We start from the raw sequence: 13349 nt of genomic DNA, 5'->3' as shown, positions 1-13349 counted from the left end.
CTGATGCGCGCCCTGTAAACTTAAGCTCTGTGCACCCTTCCTGAACGGTGCTGATCTCTGCACCTTTTTTAGCACCCAAAAGGGAGTTCGTCTAAGCGCAGCTGATTTGCAACCTTATGGGTGAGAAATTGTTTAGTGTGTGGGAAGAAATAAAAATTACGAGAACTGCCGAGTTACGCAAAGGATTAAGGCAAATTGTCCTTTATCACCGCTGCTGTTCACGCTTTATATGCTAAATATAGAAAGAAGGCTACAAGAAAGCAAAATATGTTAATAATCTGTCGTACAGATGAGGCGGAAAGGTGGTTGCGCAACAGCTCCCAGGTTTAATGTATGCGGACGATATTGTACTGTTAGCAGATAGCCAGGAAGATTGACAAACTGTGGTTAATTGTTGTGGAGACGAAGGACACACTCTAGGTTTCAATTTTAGCGCGACTAGATCAGGTGTGATGATTTTCAACGATACAACTAATCAGGTGCTTACGAGGCAAGGCCATGAGATACCCCGACTGGCCGAATACAAATATCTCGGGGTGTGGGTACGCGAAGGGCAGATATACACGGAAAAGCATGATCGGACTTTTAGGGCAAAAGGGCGAAGAGATGTCAGGGTAATTAAACATTGGCCATTATGGGGTCACAACAAATACGAACTACTTAGAGGTATTTGGAAAGGAATAATGATGCCGAGGCTTAGATTCGGGAACGCGGTTCTGTACTTAAGGGCAAAAGTTCAGTCGCGATTGGAAGTAAATCAGAGAGCTGTTCGAAGATTAGCCCCAGGTGCCCACTGGAAAACCACAAATGAGGCAGTACAGGGGGATATGGGCTGGGCATCGTTCGAAGCACGAGAAGCTCAGAGTAAAATACTATACGAAGAACGCCTGAGGAAATTGGACGATAAGAGGTGGGCAGCTAAGGTATTTAAATACCTGTACAGAAAGAGCATTGACTCAAAATGGGGGCGAAGAACTAGCCAGTAAGTATGCAGGACACAACGACTAAGAAGGAGCATTGAACAGCAGGTAAAAAACGCGGAAGGTAAAAACTGTATTAATTCAATGGGAGGAAGCACGTGTGGAACTATATCGATAATGGAAAAGGCTGATCATGAAGTAATCGTTTTATGGTAACTCAAGAGGCAGTGCTCTACTCTTTGAAGCTAGGTCAGGGTGTCATAGGACGCGCAGCTACAAAAATAAATTTAACGAAGGAGGTGACACATGTGCTGTGTGCGGTAAATCTGCCGAAACAATTGAACACTTCATACTTGAATGTGATGGTATCCATCCGGATGTCGATGCAGGCATAGTCACTCTCCCTGAGGCCCTCGGGTTTAGAGATAACCGTGATAACAGTGTCAATAAATCTGCCGTGGAAGTTGGCAAAAAGCGATTGGAAGATTGATGGCTAAAAAGCAGAGATGACGAAGGGCAAGAAGTTTGGTTTGGTTTATGGGGGTTTAACATCCCAAAGCGACTCAGGCTATGAGAGACGCCGTAGTGAAGGGCTCCAGCGATTTCGACCACCTGGGGTTCTTTAACGTGCACTGACATCGCACAGCACACGGGCCTCTAGAATTTCGCCTCCATCGAAATTCGGCCGCAGCGGCCGGGATCGAACCCGCGTCTTTCGGGCCAGCAGCCCAGCGCCATAACCACTCAGCCACCGCGGCGGCTCAAAGGCAAGAAGTGTAAGACTGCAAACGTATTTCAAGAAATTGGCGAATTTTAAGACCAATTCATACCGCAGTTAATTCAAAATAAAGAAAGAAACCGAGCATGATGGCAAGTGCCACCACCCTGTTTGAAAGGGGACGCGCTCCCATCTTCCATCCGTCCATTCATGCATCCATCTTGGATACCCGCCTATGCAGTTGCGCACCACTTAACCGCCGCGCAACGGGGGGGGGGGGGGGGGGCGCCTTAGCGTTTTGCCTCCACAAAAACGCAGTCGCCGCGGTCGGGTTCGAACCCGTGAACTCCATATGAGTAGCTTAGCGCCCTCACCACTGAGCCACCGCGGCGGGTAGTAGACTTGAGTGCAATCCCATTTTTTTTTTTTCGCACGCGATAGAGCAAACAGACATAAGAGAGCAACACACACCTCTTCTGTGCTCCCTTTCAGTGAATTCTGACGTCTCAACAGTCCAGAAAACACTTAAGTGTGTCTCCTCTTGAGCGAATTCTGTTTAAATTGGTTTGAAGCGGTAAGTAAAGACAGAAGAATAACAACGAGAGGGGAGGAGGGAGTGTAGTCTGTTTAAGAGCGCTGCTCAAGTAGTCAGAGCCAGTCTGTTGCGGCGCCCTGATACCAGAGCACGAAGTTCAAGTGGCACGTTTACCGCCACACCGCTCGATTTCGCACTCTGCGAAACAATGGAACTCTCATTCCGACAGACATGTCGGACAGACGCGATAAGGCGCGTTCCGCTATAGTTTGAAGCCAACGGCACTCCTCCACATCCTACGATGTCTTTTTTAGACGATTCGTAACGCTTACCGTCAGCTCATCTTTACGTACCAGTCAGAAGGAAATCCGGAACCTCCCACCTCTATATTTTCTCTGCTCCCCAAGAAGCACATGTAATCGGTTCAACGTTAGATATGGATGGTTTTACGCTGGTCCTTTGTAGGGCCAAACTTTCTCGATACATGTCCAATATTGCGCCGATTATACCTATGGCGCTTAGGTCTTGACTAGATGCGAATCCTTGCTTCGACTCCTCCTACCCCGCGTTCAACGTCCGCATGTACGAAGAGGGCGCTGTCCTGTGCTGCGCGTCATCACTCTTGTAGTATACTATACATGGAGAGATGATCTCTTCTGCTTAGGGGCGTGCGAATGTTCGGAACTTCCGAATACCGAATCGCGAATACCCTCTTATTCGATTATTCGAAACGGTCAAACAGTGTATGTTCAAATTATTCGAAACAGATCGGACATACCCCCAGTTTTCGAATACTTTTTCGAATAATTGTCGCAAGGCTCGATTAATGCCTACGGACTATTTCTTTCACGACTATTCCAAAAACGGGGACCATATATTCGCCGCGTACCGTGGTGCCGCGACCGGTAAGCGCGGGATGAGGGTTCAGTGCTGGGGTGCGGCCCATTTGAGAGGCGGTGTTCATGATCCTCATACATGGCCTCAGAGCTTCCCGACCCGCCGGGGCTAGCGGCTTATTGGCCGCGGCCACGGTAGCTGCGTGACGTCTGAAAGAATCTAACCAATGGCCACCTCTCACCATGTCTACGCAGATGCGGGGGACGGAGGAGGGTGCGAGCATGAAAAAGTCGCAGGGAAGGGCTCGTCAACTTTGACACGCGATTGTGGGTCGTCTGCTGCGTGTAGAAGAGTATTATTTGGCTCTGGTTTTCATGGCAACACAGTGCAGTGATTAAGTGAGTTAATGTGCTCTCCTCGGAAGGCGTTTCAGAGCCCCTTTAACTTAAGCTGAACTCTCTTCATTAGCCTCCACGTTTCTGTCCCATGGCGGCAAGATGCAGCCGTTGGATACTGTCCTCTTGAGGGATATTCCTAAACTACCATTCATGATCAGAGAGAGCCTGACATATGCGCTCCACCCTAATATTACTCTTATAGTTACTTCCATCTCATGACCCGCATCAGTGGTCCCTGCCTGCCCTAAGTAGACGTATTCCCTCGCCACTTCCAGCACCTCGCTACCAAATGTGAACTGCTGTTCCCTTGCTAGACTGTTGACTTTGGTTTTCTGCATGTTAATTTTTAGACCCACCGCTCTGCTCTCTCTATGTCATTGATCATGCTTTGCAGTTCATCTCCTGACTGACTTAGCAAGGCAATGTCACAATGGGCATAATTATGTGTTTTAGATAGCTTATTACTGCGTCCATTACGGCGTTCTATTCAGGAAGTAGCCATTGTGCGGAATTCGCGACAATTCATGATAATTAATAAAAACCTTCTATATAATATAGACGGCACCAAATCTGACGCTAGAATTGTAAAACATGGCGTACCGCAAGGATCCTTACTTCTACCGACAATATTTTTATTATACATTAACGATATTGTATACATTAAGATAACACAAAGTTAATTTTATATGCAGGCGAAGTCCTTCTCAGGTGCCAACTTGAGACTAACGAATGGTTAAGAGGGCTCTGTTGAATGGTTAACAGGGCTCTATTCGTGGTTTCATTCAGACTTCGATTACCCCCCCCCCCCCCCCCCCCCGATGAAACTAAATACTTATTTCTCCGGCCGAGAGGAACATTTACAATTTCACAATTTCAGAGCATTACAATCGAATAATCTTCTTCAGTTAGATTTTGGGGGGTAAAGTTTCAGGAAAACCTTTCATGGACGCCTGACGTTGTTGCACTCCGAAGAGACCTCGGACGAGATCTCGGAATTTTGAATGAGATAAGATATGTTCCACCTCAGATAAAACGGCAAATGTAATATGCGCTCTTTATTTACATTCACGTTTTTATTACTCTCTTCTAGTATGGTCTACAACGACTAAGCTAGTTTTATTTACTTCCTTTTCTATCCTTTTTTTTTCTAGTCCTATTCCCGTGATGCATTTAGAGAAAGTGGTTTTTTCACGGTTTTTAGAGAGAACGGCTTTCAGTGAGGAGGGACAGGGGGCAGACGCCCCGTTGTCGCCTAAATCCGCCCCTTTTATGCTATGCGATGCCGTTGTACGATAAAGAATCGCAGGCAGTCAAAATTAATCCAGAGCTCTCCACTACGGCGTCTCTCATAGCCTGTTAGTAGCTTTAGGACGTTAAACCCCATACAGTGCATATACAGTATATTATACCATTAACAAACGTACCGCCTACTAATCCTCTTTTTTTTTGCTCCAGGCAGTTTTGGTCACTGTGCTCACTGCGCCTTGTAGTGGGCGCAGTAAGGATGATGATGATGATTATGATAAATGCGTTGCTAGGTCAGATTTGTTTCTTTTCTTTTTAAAAATTTTTAACTGTTTCCTTTTCTCTTTGTGTATGATGGCTGGGTTCACTAATGGCGTGTTGCGGGACAACACTGTGATCACAATGCAGTACCGGAGGATCACACTGTGACTGCGATTCTGGGCCTCATGGCGGCATCAGCATCATCACCGGGCATGATGATCACGCGCGCCCGCGAGGCCTGCGGCTGTTCTCGACACGCGCAGGCACTGCACAGCCTGCGGACAGGACGAAAGACTATTAATCTCCATGGCCGACACGCAGTCAACCCGCAAGAACGAAGAAATTGGCGTCGGCGCGCTGCTACTGATCTGGCTCGGAGGCTTCGCCCTGGGCTGCCTCATCGGCACCTCCGGCGTCGCCATTTACGCTCACTTCTCCCCGTCGGACGTGAATGTAAAGCCTCCCGGCGACGAGAAAGCGCAGGCGGCCGTGTGCTATGCCCCTGGTTGCGTCGCGACCACCGAGCTCCTGCAGGACAACATCAACCCCCTGGTCGCTCCGTGCCACAACTTCCAGGAGTACGTGTGCGGCCGACACGAGGGTCCGGAGCGCAGTCTGCTGCGCAGTGAGCTCAATGACGCCGAGATGCGGATGGCGTACAGCGTCCTGGCCCTGAATCAGTCCGTGCTCGGAGCGCGACGCAAGGCTGCAGACCTGCTTAGGACGTGCGAAGACCAGGGCCTGCTCAAACGCAAGTATGTCGATCGTAGCCCTTCCAGACACATGCGGTGTGCACAACATGGAACGTAGTACACTCTTTGTCAAAAATATGCACTCCAAGGGATTTGCTTCCAAGCCGTGTAACGGGGCTCTTAAGCACATATGACAGTCCTAAGCTTGGGAGGGTTGAGGAATTGAGTTACTCCCGCATTCGTGAGATTAGGGTCCCTGACTGTGCGAGATCAGCCACGCTGCAGGGCTCAGAAGCAGACCCCTTGGACTGTATACTTTTGACAAGGACTGTGCAGTTGTGAGCAAAGTAAGTGCCACCCCCCCCCCCCCTTCTTTCCTGTTCCCAAGCTTGACGCTCTGCATTGTTGAGCCACCTGACGAAGCCCTCAGTTCTGGAAAACGAAACTTCGTCAGGTGACATCCCATGCAGAGCGGCAAGCTTGGGAATACCAAGGGGGGGGGGGGGGGCGCTTACCTTTGCCTACGACTGTATGTACAGCCCGACTGGTATGTGGGGTTTGACATCCCGAAGTTCAGCGTCGGCTAGCTGTGAAGGACGCCGTAGTGACGAGTGCCAGAATAATTTCGACCACCTATAGCTTCAGGCGTTTCTTAATGTGCGATGGCGTTATGCATGCATGCATACGATGATATGAATAGGATGTAATGTCATGCCTGTGCAATGCCATCACACCCCGTAGTACACGCGAACATGATCATCTACACGTAGGACGTAGGTGCATGATAGCAATACGCACGATTAATTATTCGACCTTGCACAGATATCTGTATGCACCCAGTATCAAATTCTAGAATCATTAGCGGATATTCTATTCGTGTGGTCAGGTCGCCGTGGTGGTTCAGTGGTTATGGCGCTCGGCTGCTGACCCGAAAGACGCGGGTTCGATCCCGGCCGCGCCGATCGAATTTCGTTGGAGGCGAAATTCTAGAGGCCCGTGTACTGTGCGATATCAGTACACGTTAAAGAGCCCCATGAGGTCGAAAGTTCCGGAGGCCTTCACTATGACGTCTCTAATAGCCTGAGTCGCTTTTGGACGTTAAACCTCCATAAACCAAACCATCTATTGATGTGGTCCATATCCCGAATCTATGGGTTGGTTTTATCGGGTTTAACCTCCCAAAGCGAGTCATGCTATGACGGATGCTGTAGTGAAGGGCTCCGGTGGTTTCGACCGCCTGGGGTTCTTTCACATGCACTGACATCGCACTGTAAATTGGCCTCTAGCATTTCGCCTCCATAGAAGTGCTACCGCCGCGGCCGGGATCGACCCTCGCCTTTCGGGTAAGCAGCCGAGTAAGATAACCACTGAGCCACCGTGGCGGCTGTTATCACATATGTGATAGTCGATTTATATTCTGCCTCCTTTATCCCTTTCCTTAAGGCGCGGTTCAGGTGTCCAACGATATATGAGACAGATACTGCGCCATTTCCTTTCCCCCAAAAAACCAATTTTAATTTTTTTATATTCGATATCAGGAATGTGATACTCGATTTATGTTGCTGAATATCTCGAATGTGACTGCACGTTCTTAACAGTGGTGCCAATAGCAAAGAAACCTTACTAAGCTAAAAAGCAATACAGAGTACAAGCACCAAAGCGTGGGAGGAGCTTTCAGTGCAGGACCCTAAAAGCAACAGCCGCCGCCTCATCCCGGTCTACGGACAGCCAAAGCTGTCCGAGGGCCAGGGTTCGTTTGGCAATGTTGGCCTGTCCAGGGCTTTTAAGAAGGGCTGAGAAGGGATGGTTAGAAACGGGCTGTCTGGACACTGCTGGACTGCGTCGATGATCCTGGGAGCAGATCTTTAGGAAGGGTACTGAGGAGGTCTGCAGTCGTGATGGAAGAGCTAGTCCTTCACAGTCTGACGCCGCGCGCGCCGTCTTGTGTGCAGTGCCGCAACAAACCGTGCGTTGCTGCGGAACTTCATGGACCATCTGACGCTGTCCCTGAGACCCGCTGCTTACCAGACAGCGGTGTTGACTGCGGACCGCCACCTCACTCTGCACGTGGAGCTCGCATTCACCTACGCGCTGAGCGGCCTCTTCACCGTCCGTCCTAGCACGCCGCACACAATCCGAGTGGCCGCTGACCTCCCCTTCATGCAGGAGACGAACAGACACCTCCATTCGCCGGACTACTTCCATGTATGTTTATCGCAAAGCAGGGCCTGCAACCTGGAAAAGTCGCCGGGACACCTGATTAAATTACGTGTTACGATAACATTAGCAGCGCTTGATACCCTTACTGGAAATGTCGTCTTCCTGTTTGGTGACGTCACTTGCCTCCAGCCAATGGGAATCATCCGGTATAGTGACGTTAATTGCATCCAGCCAATGGGAATCATCCGGTCTAGTGACGTACTTCCCCCATCCAATCAACGAATTTTATGGTCGATTACTCATTTTTTGCTGATGAGGCTTCTAATGATATCGTATTAATACGTGGAAACAATTTTCGTCTACCGTCACAGCCGGTATGCGCCATTTAATAATAATAATAATAATAATAATAATAATAATAATAATAATAATAATAATAATAATAATAATAATTGGTTTTTGGGGAAAGGAAATGGCGCAGTATCTGTCTCATATATCGTTGGACACCTGAACCGCGCCGTAAGGGATAAAGGAGGGAGTAAAAGAAGAAAGGAAGAAGAGGTGCCGTAGTGGAAGGCTCCGGAACAATTTCGACCACCTGGGGATCTTTAACGTGCACTGACATCGCACAGCACACGGGCGCCTTAGCGTTTTGCCTCCATAAAAACGCAGCCGCCGCGGTCGGGTTCGAACCCGGGAACTATTTGAAAACTTGTGCCATTTGAAAGACGGAGTAGAAGCCTATTTACCATCGGGTTTATAATTCTGGGTTATTATTATTCCGTGAAAATTACCTGAGATTGAAAATTCACCAAGTTTCCAAACGTGGCCTTCAAGAACGTGCGGCTAAATAAACACAACAAATGCTTACAGCAAGGTACACAGGTTACAGTGTTTCAAGATGAAAAAGAATTCAAATTTTATGTTCTCTTGCGCAATTATCTCACAAGTTACTTTTTTAAATAAAGTCTCACGTAGGGGGGTCATGGTTTACTGCACAGTTTGTTTAAAGGGTTAATTCTGTCCACCTTTTGAAGTTCTGACAATAGTAGTTTATATAACCTTGATATCTTTTTTTTGTGACGATGCTGACGTAAAAGCGAACGTTTCGAACTTTGAAGTGAAGTGTTCGGAATTTCTGTTCAAAGCTCAGAACTTAATTCCGATGCGCTTTCAGGCACTTATTGTTTTCAACGCCGCCATTCTAAGATAATGTCATAAATTCCTCTGCAGCAGCACAGCACCGAAACGAATAACGATTATGATTAACCAAGAGCTCATTTCTGAAATCTAAGGTTCGACGAAATCTCGTCTCGTCGGGTGAATACATTGGCGAAAATAACGAAGCGCCGACCAAAAGGTGTTGTCAAGATGGAAGGACGTTTCGACTTCCACACGGAAGTCTTGTTCACTCTCATTTGTTCACGCTCATTTCTGTTTCCATCACCTCTGCCGTCCGCAGGCCCTCGTCGTGGCGTACACGGGTCATGAGGACTTAAACCTGACCACGGAAGGACTGAACTTGTACATCGACGTCACCCTCGCAGTTGCGGCTGTAACCCGACGCCAAAACCTAAGCCCGTTCACCGTGGTCAAAGTCCGAGACGTGGCCTTGCACGGAGTCAGCGCCGACGCGTTCGCGAACGCCATCGAAGAGAGCACCCCCTACGCACGCAGCGCGGACGTCGAGCTGGACGCCGTGGTCCCCGAAGTCGTCAAGAGCGTCTGGCAGAAGTGGTCCGTCGTGGACCGCTACCTCTGGACCAGCTGGCACGTTCTGGCACAGTGCGCACTGCACACCAGTTGGTACGTCGCGTCCAAGGTTGACGACAGGGTGCGCACTCTGGCGTGCTTCAGGAGAGTGTCCGCAGTCTTGGGGCCACCGCTGGCCGCCGTGCATCTGTTTGCCGAAGCTGGCGTCCAGGAACTGGTCGGGGGCATGGTCCGAAACCTGTCCCACTGCCTCACGAAGAACGCGTCCCAGTGGGTGCGGAAGTTCGAGGCCAAACCCGTGGTAGGACTCGCGCCTTCGATGAACACGGAGAGCGCGTTAGACTCCTACTACGAGTCGATTCCGGTCGGAGACAGGAGGTCGTTCCTATCGGACTGGCAGAGGGTGGCCGCCGTGAGGAGCCGGAGGATAGCGCCGCAGGAACTGCACGTCGACGCCTTCCAGGAAGACGTGTCCGTCTACCCAGACGGAAGCGTGGTCGTGCCAGCTCTCCTTCTGAAAAGCCGACTGGTTGCGGTCGACGGCCCGCACTCCGTGTACTATGGAGGGCTGGGACATACGGTCGCAAGGAGCATGGCTCAAAGGTACTGTACCCACCGTGCTGTTTACTTTTGTAGGGGCAAGATTTGTTAATGCATAATAATAATTGTAATAATTGTTTTTTGGGGAAAGGAAATGGCGCAGTATCTGTCTCATATATCGTTGGACACCTGAACCGCGCCGTAAGGGAAGGGATAAAGGAGGGAGTGAAAGAAGAAAGGAAGAAGAGGTGCCGTAGTGGAGGGCTCCGGAATAATTTCGACCACCTGGGGATCTTTAACGTGCACTGACATCGCACAGCACACGGGCGCCTTAGCGTTTTTCCTCCATAAAAACGCAGCCGCCGCGGTCGGCATACAAAACTTGAATTGAAATATCGTCATCATCATCGTCATAATCATCATCATCATTATATTTTACTCTCATTGTAGTATTCCAAATTGCAAAATACATTCCGGACCAATAGCCAAAGGCTATTTAGCGGTGGAACTGTGGCGCAGTTGCAAGTGCTGCCAGTCGAGGGTTACTGCGCAGATCAGCTTAGCAAGCCGATGAGCCCAAGCTATATCGCTTTATAGTTCTAGTGTTTATGACCAAAACATTAGTGAAATGGTGAGTTTCGCCACATTTGGCATAACTGGAACGTCAGGAATGCGGCGCATGAACTGCACAAAATAAATCGATACCAGCTGTGCGTTTGCTCGGAGGCGTGTAAACATTTGACAAATTGTGTTTTATGCATTTTGCCATCTCGCTAATTTGTGTCTCTCTGCCCACCTTGTTGGGGTGAAACCTCGGCCTGAAATCTCCACTGCACTCGTCAGGAATCGACGATTTTTTCTGTGCGATGTCAGTGCGCGTTGAAGAACCCCAGGTGGCCAAATTTCCGGAGCCCTTCCCTAGGCGTCCCTCGTAGCCTGAGTCGCTTTGGGACTTTAAACCCCCATAAACCATAAACAGCGATATATAGCTTTAACGTGCACTGACATGGCACAGCACACGGGCGCCTTAGCGTTCTTATGGAGGAAAAACGCTAAGGCGCCCGTGTGCTGTGCGATGTCAGTGCACGTTAAAGATCCCCAGGTGGTCGAAAATTTTCCGGAGCCCTCCACTACGGCACCTCTTTCTTCCTTTCTTCTTTCACTCCCTCCTTATCCCTTCCCTTACGGCGCGGTTCAGATGTCCAACGATATATGAGACAGATACTCTGCCATTTCCTTCCCCGAAAAACCAATTACTACTACTACTACTACTACTACTACTACTACTACTAATAATAATAATAATAATAATAATAATATAGCTCTTAAAATTCGTCGGAGGCACTTAGATTTCTCTTAGCTGCGGGAAGGCGAATGCCGTTTGCGACTCATTGCGCTGATTTGCAATTTTTACCCAAATTATAGATCAGGTCACGTGACCTTAAGATAACGTGACATTACAAGGTGACATGACATGGTGGCGATGTAACGGACGGACGGTCACCGCGAGTATGAGCCATTAAAGGCTATCGCCTTAAAAACAGACCTACCCTCCCGAGACCTTAACGCAATTGTCCACGTGACATATGACGTCACCACAGAGACGATCACATGACCCTTTGGTATGTGGCCTATTTATTATCGTCGTCACATGTAAACCCCAGAACACATTTTCTTCCTCTACCCTTACAAACTCAGCTGCTGCTGAAAAGCGTCTCGCATTCTGTGAAAACCTCTTGGTATTCATGCTTTAAACACATGTCACAGGTTCATGCGACCGGACGCGCCCGACGTGCTTCCATGCGCGGCTGACAAGGAGGTCTCAAAAGCGCCTGATTTCCGGGAGAACCTGCTCGCCTATTGGTGCGTTCGGTCGGTCTTTGCGTCGGTAACCCGGGGCCGCACAGAAGAGCGGCTGCCCATGATGGGAGTCCTCGATCCCCCTCCTAAGCTGCTGCTCACCATGGGATGCCTCAAAGCAAGTATATTTATACCCTACTACACGGCGTTATGGTGGGTGTACAGGGGGTGGTGAAAAATTTGTTTGGTTTTTTTAGGAAAAGAAATGGCGCATTATCTGTCTCATATATCGGTGGACAACTGAACCGTGCAGTAAGGGAAGGGATAAAAGGGGAAGTGAGAGAAGAAAAGGAGAATACGGAATAAGTTCGACCACCTGGCGATCTTTAACGTGCACAGACATCGCACAGCACACGGGCGCTTTTGCTTTCCGCCTCCATCGAAGCGCGGCCTCCGCGGTCGGGTTTCGAACCCGGGTGCTCTGGTTCTGTAGACGAGCGCCCTAACCACTGATCCACCGCGGTGGGTAGGAAAAAAATGACGAACTGGTCTTGAGGAAACGAAAGAAGCAAAGACTCCCAGGTGGTCGAAATTAATCCGAGGCTCGCCACTACGGCGCCACTTTCGCTTCTCTCACTGCCTCCTTTATCCCTTCCCTTACGGCGCGGTTCAGGTGTCCACCGAGATGTGAGACATACTGCGCCATATCCTTTCCACAGAAACTCAGTTTTCAGTAATAGTCTCACTACTTGGTGGACACCTCAACCGCACCGTGAAGGAGTGGTAGTAGCAGTAGGGAAAAATTTTTATTCAGAGGTGTTTGGGGCACGCAGGCCCATGGGCCCCCGCACGGCCCGACTGCACTAAAAAGTTCATGTTCCTGGTGACCACGACTTCGGCAGCCCGGTCTGTGGTGATCTACTGACGGACCGGGCCCTCAGAGCGTAGCAGGGTCTCCCAATCCTTCCCAAGTGGTGAGGTGCTTCAGGTCCCCCGGGCGAGGATCCGCCGGACATTGCAATAGGATGTGGGCGAGGGTGGCAGAGGGGTGATTACAGGCGATGCAGGCGGGGTTGGTGAGAGTTTGTCGTAGAGGGACCTAATATAAGGGGGTAGGAACGTTCGCGTCTGGAGGCAGCGCCATATAGGGTTTGGTGTCAAGGGAGGGGTGGGATGGTTGGTAGAGCTGCTTCTCTCCGTAGGCCTGAACTTTGCTCTCCTATCCTTTAACTCTCCTACTTTCATAGTCCAAGGTTCGACGGAACACCGTCTGGTCAGGGCGAAGCATGATTTATTCACAAATGAAAATTGGGTCACTGACCAAGTCGAAAGATGAAAAATGACGTTTCGGGTTCCATACGGGGCCCTTGTTCACAATGAGGCTGTCACAGAAGAAGGAATGGTTATATACGCTTCAGAATCTTCTGCAATCTTTTCACGTAGATAGGATGTAGCGTGCCCTGATTCTTGTTTAGCGTGTTGGCCGTTGTCTGGATGATTAGGGATTCTAGATGAAGTCTTGCAGATAGG

General features: G+C 49.4%; 1 protein-coding gene across 1 annotated transcript; it reads left to right on the top strand.

The window, feature by feature from the left end:
* Positions 1-5089: 5089 nt before the first annotated feature.
* Positions 5090-12744, top strand: LOC144109529 (uncharacterized). Its single transcript, XM_077642354.1, has 5 exons — positions 5090-5669; positions 7559-7811; positions 9229-10082; positions 11787-12001; positions 12653-12744. Exons 1-5 carry the CDS (start codon positions 5221-5223, stop codon positions 12742-12744), a joined length of 1863 nt encoding a protein of 620 aa, XP_077498480.1. The 5' UTR covers positions 5090-5220.
* The last annotated feature ends 605 nt before the right edge of the window (positions 12745-13349 follow it).

This window comes from Amblyomma americanum, chromosome 11, assembly GCF_052857255.1.
Source record: "Amblyomma americanum isolate KBUSLIRL-KWMA chromosome 11, ASM5285725v1, whole genome shotgun sequence".
Lineage (NCBI taxonomy): Eukaryota > Metazoa > Arthropoda > Arachnida > Ixodida > Ixodidae > Amblyomma > Amblyomma americanum.
This window is presented reverse-complemented; position numbering and strand designations above follow the sequence as displayed.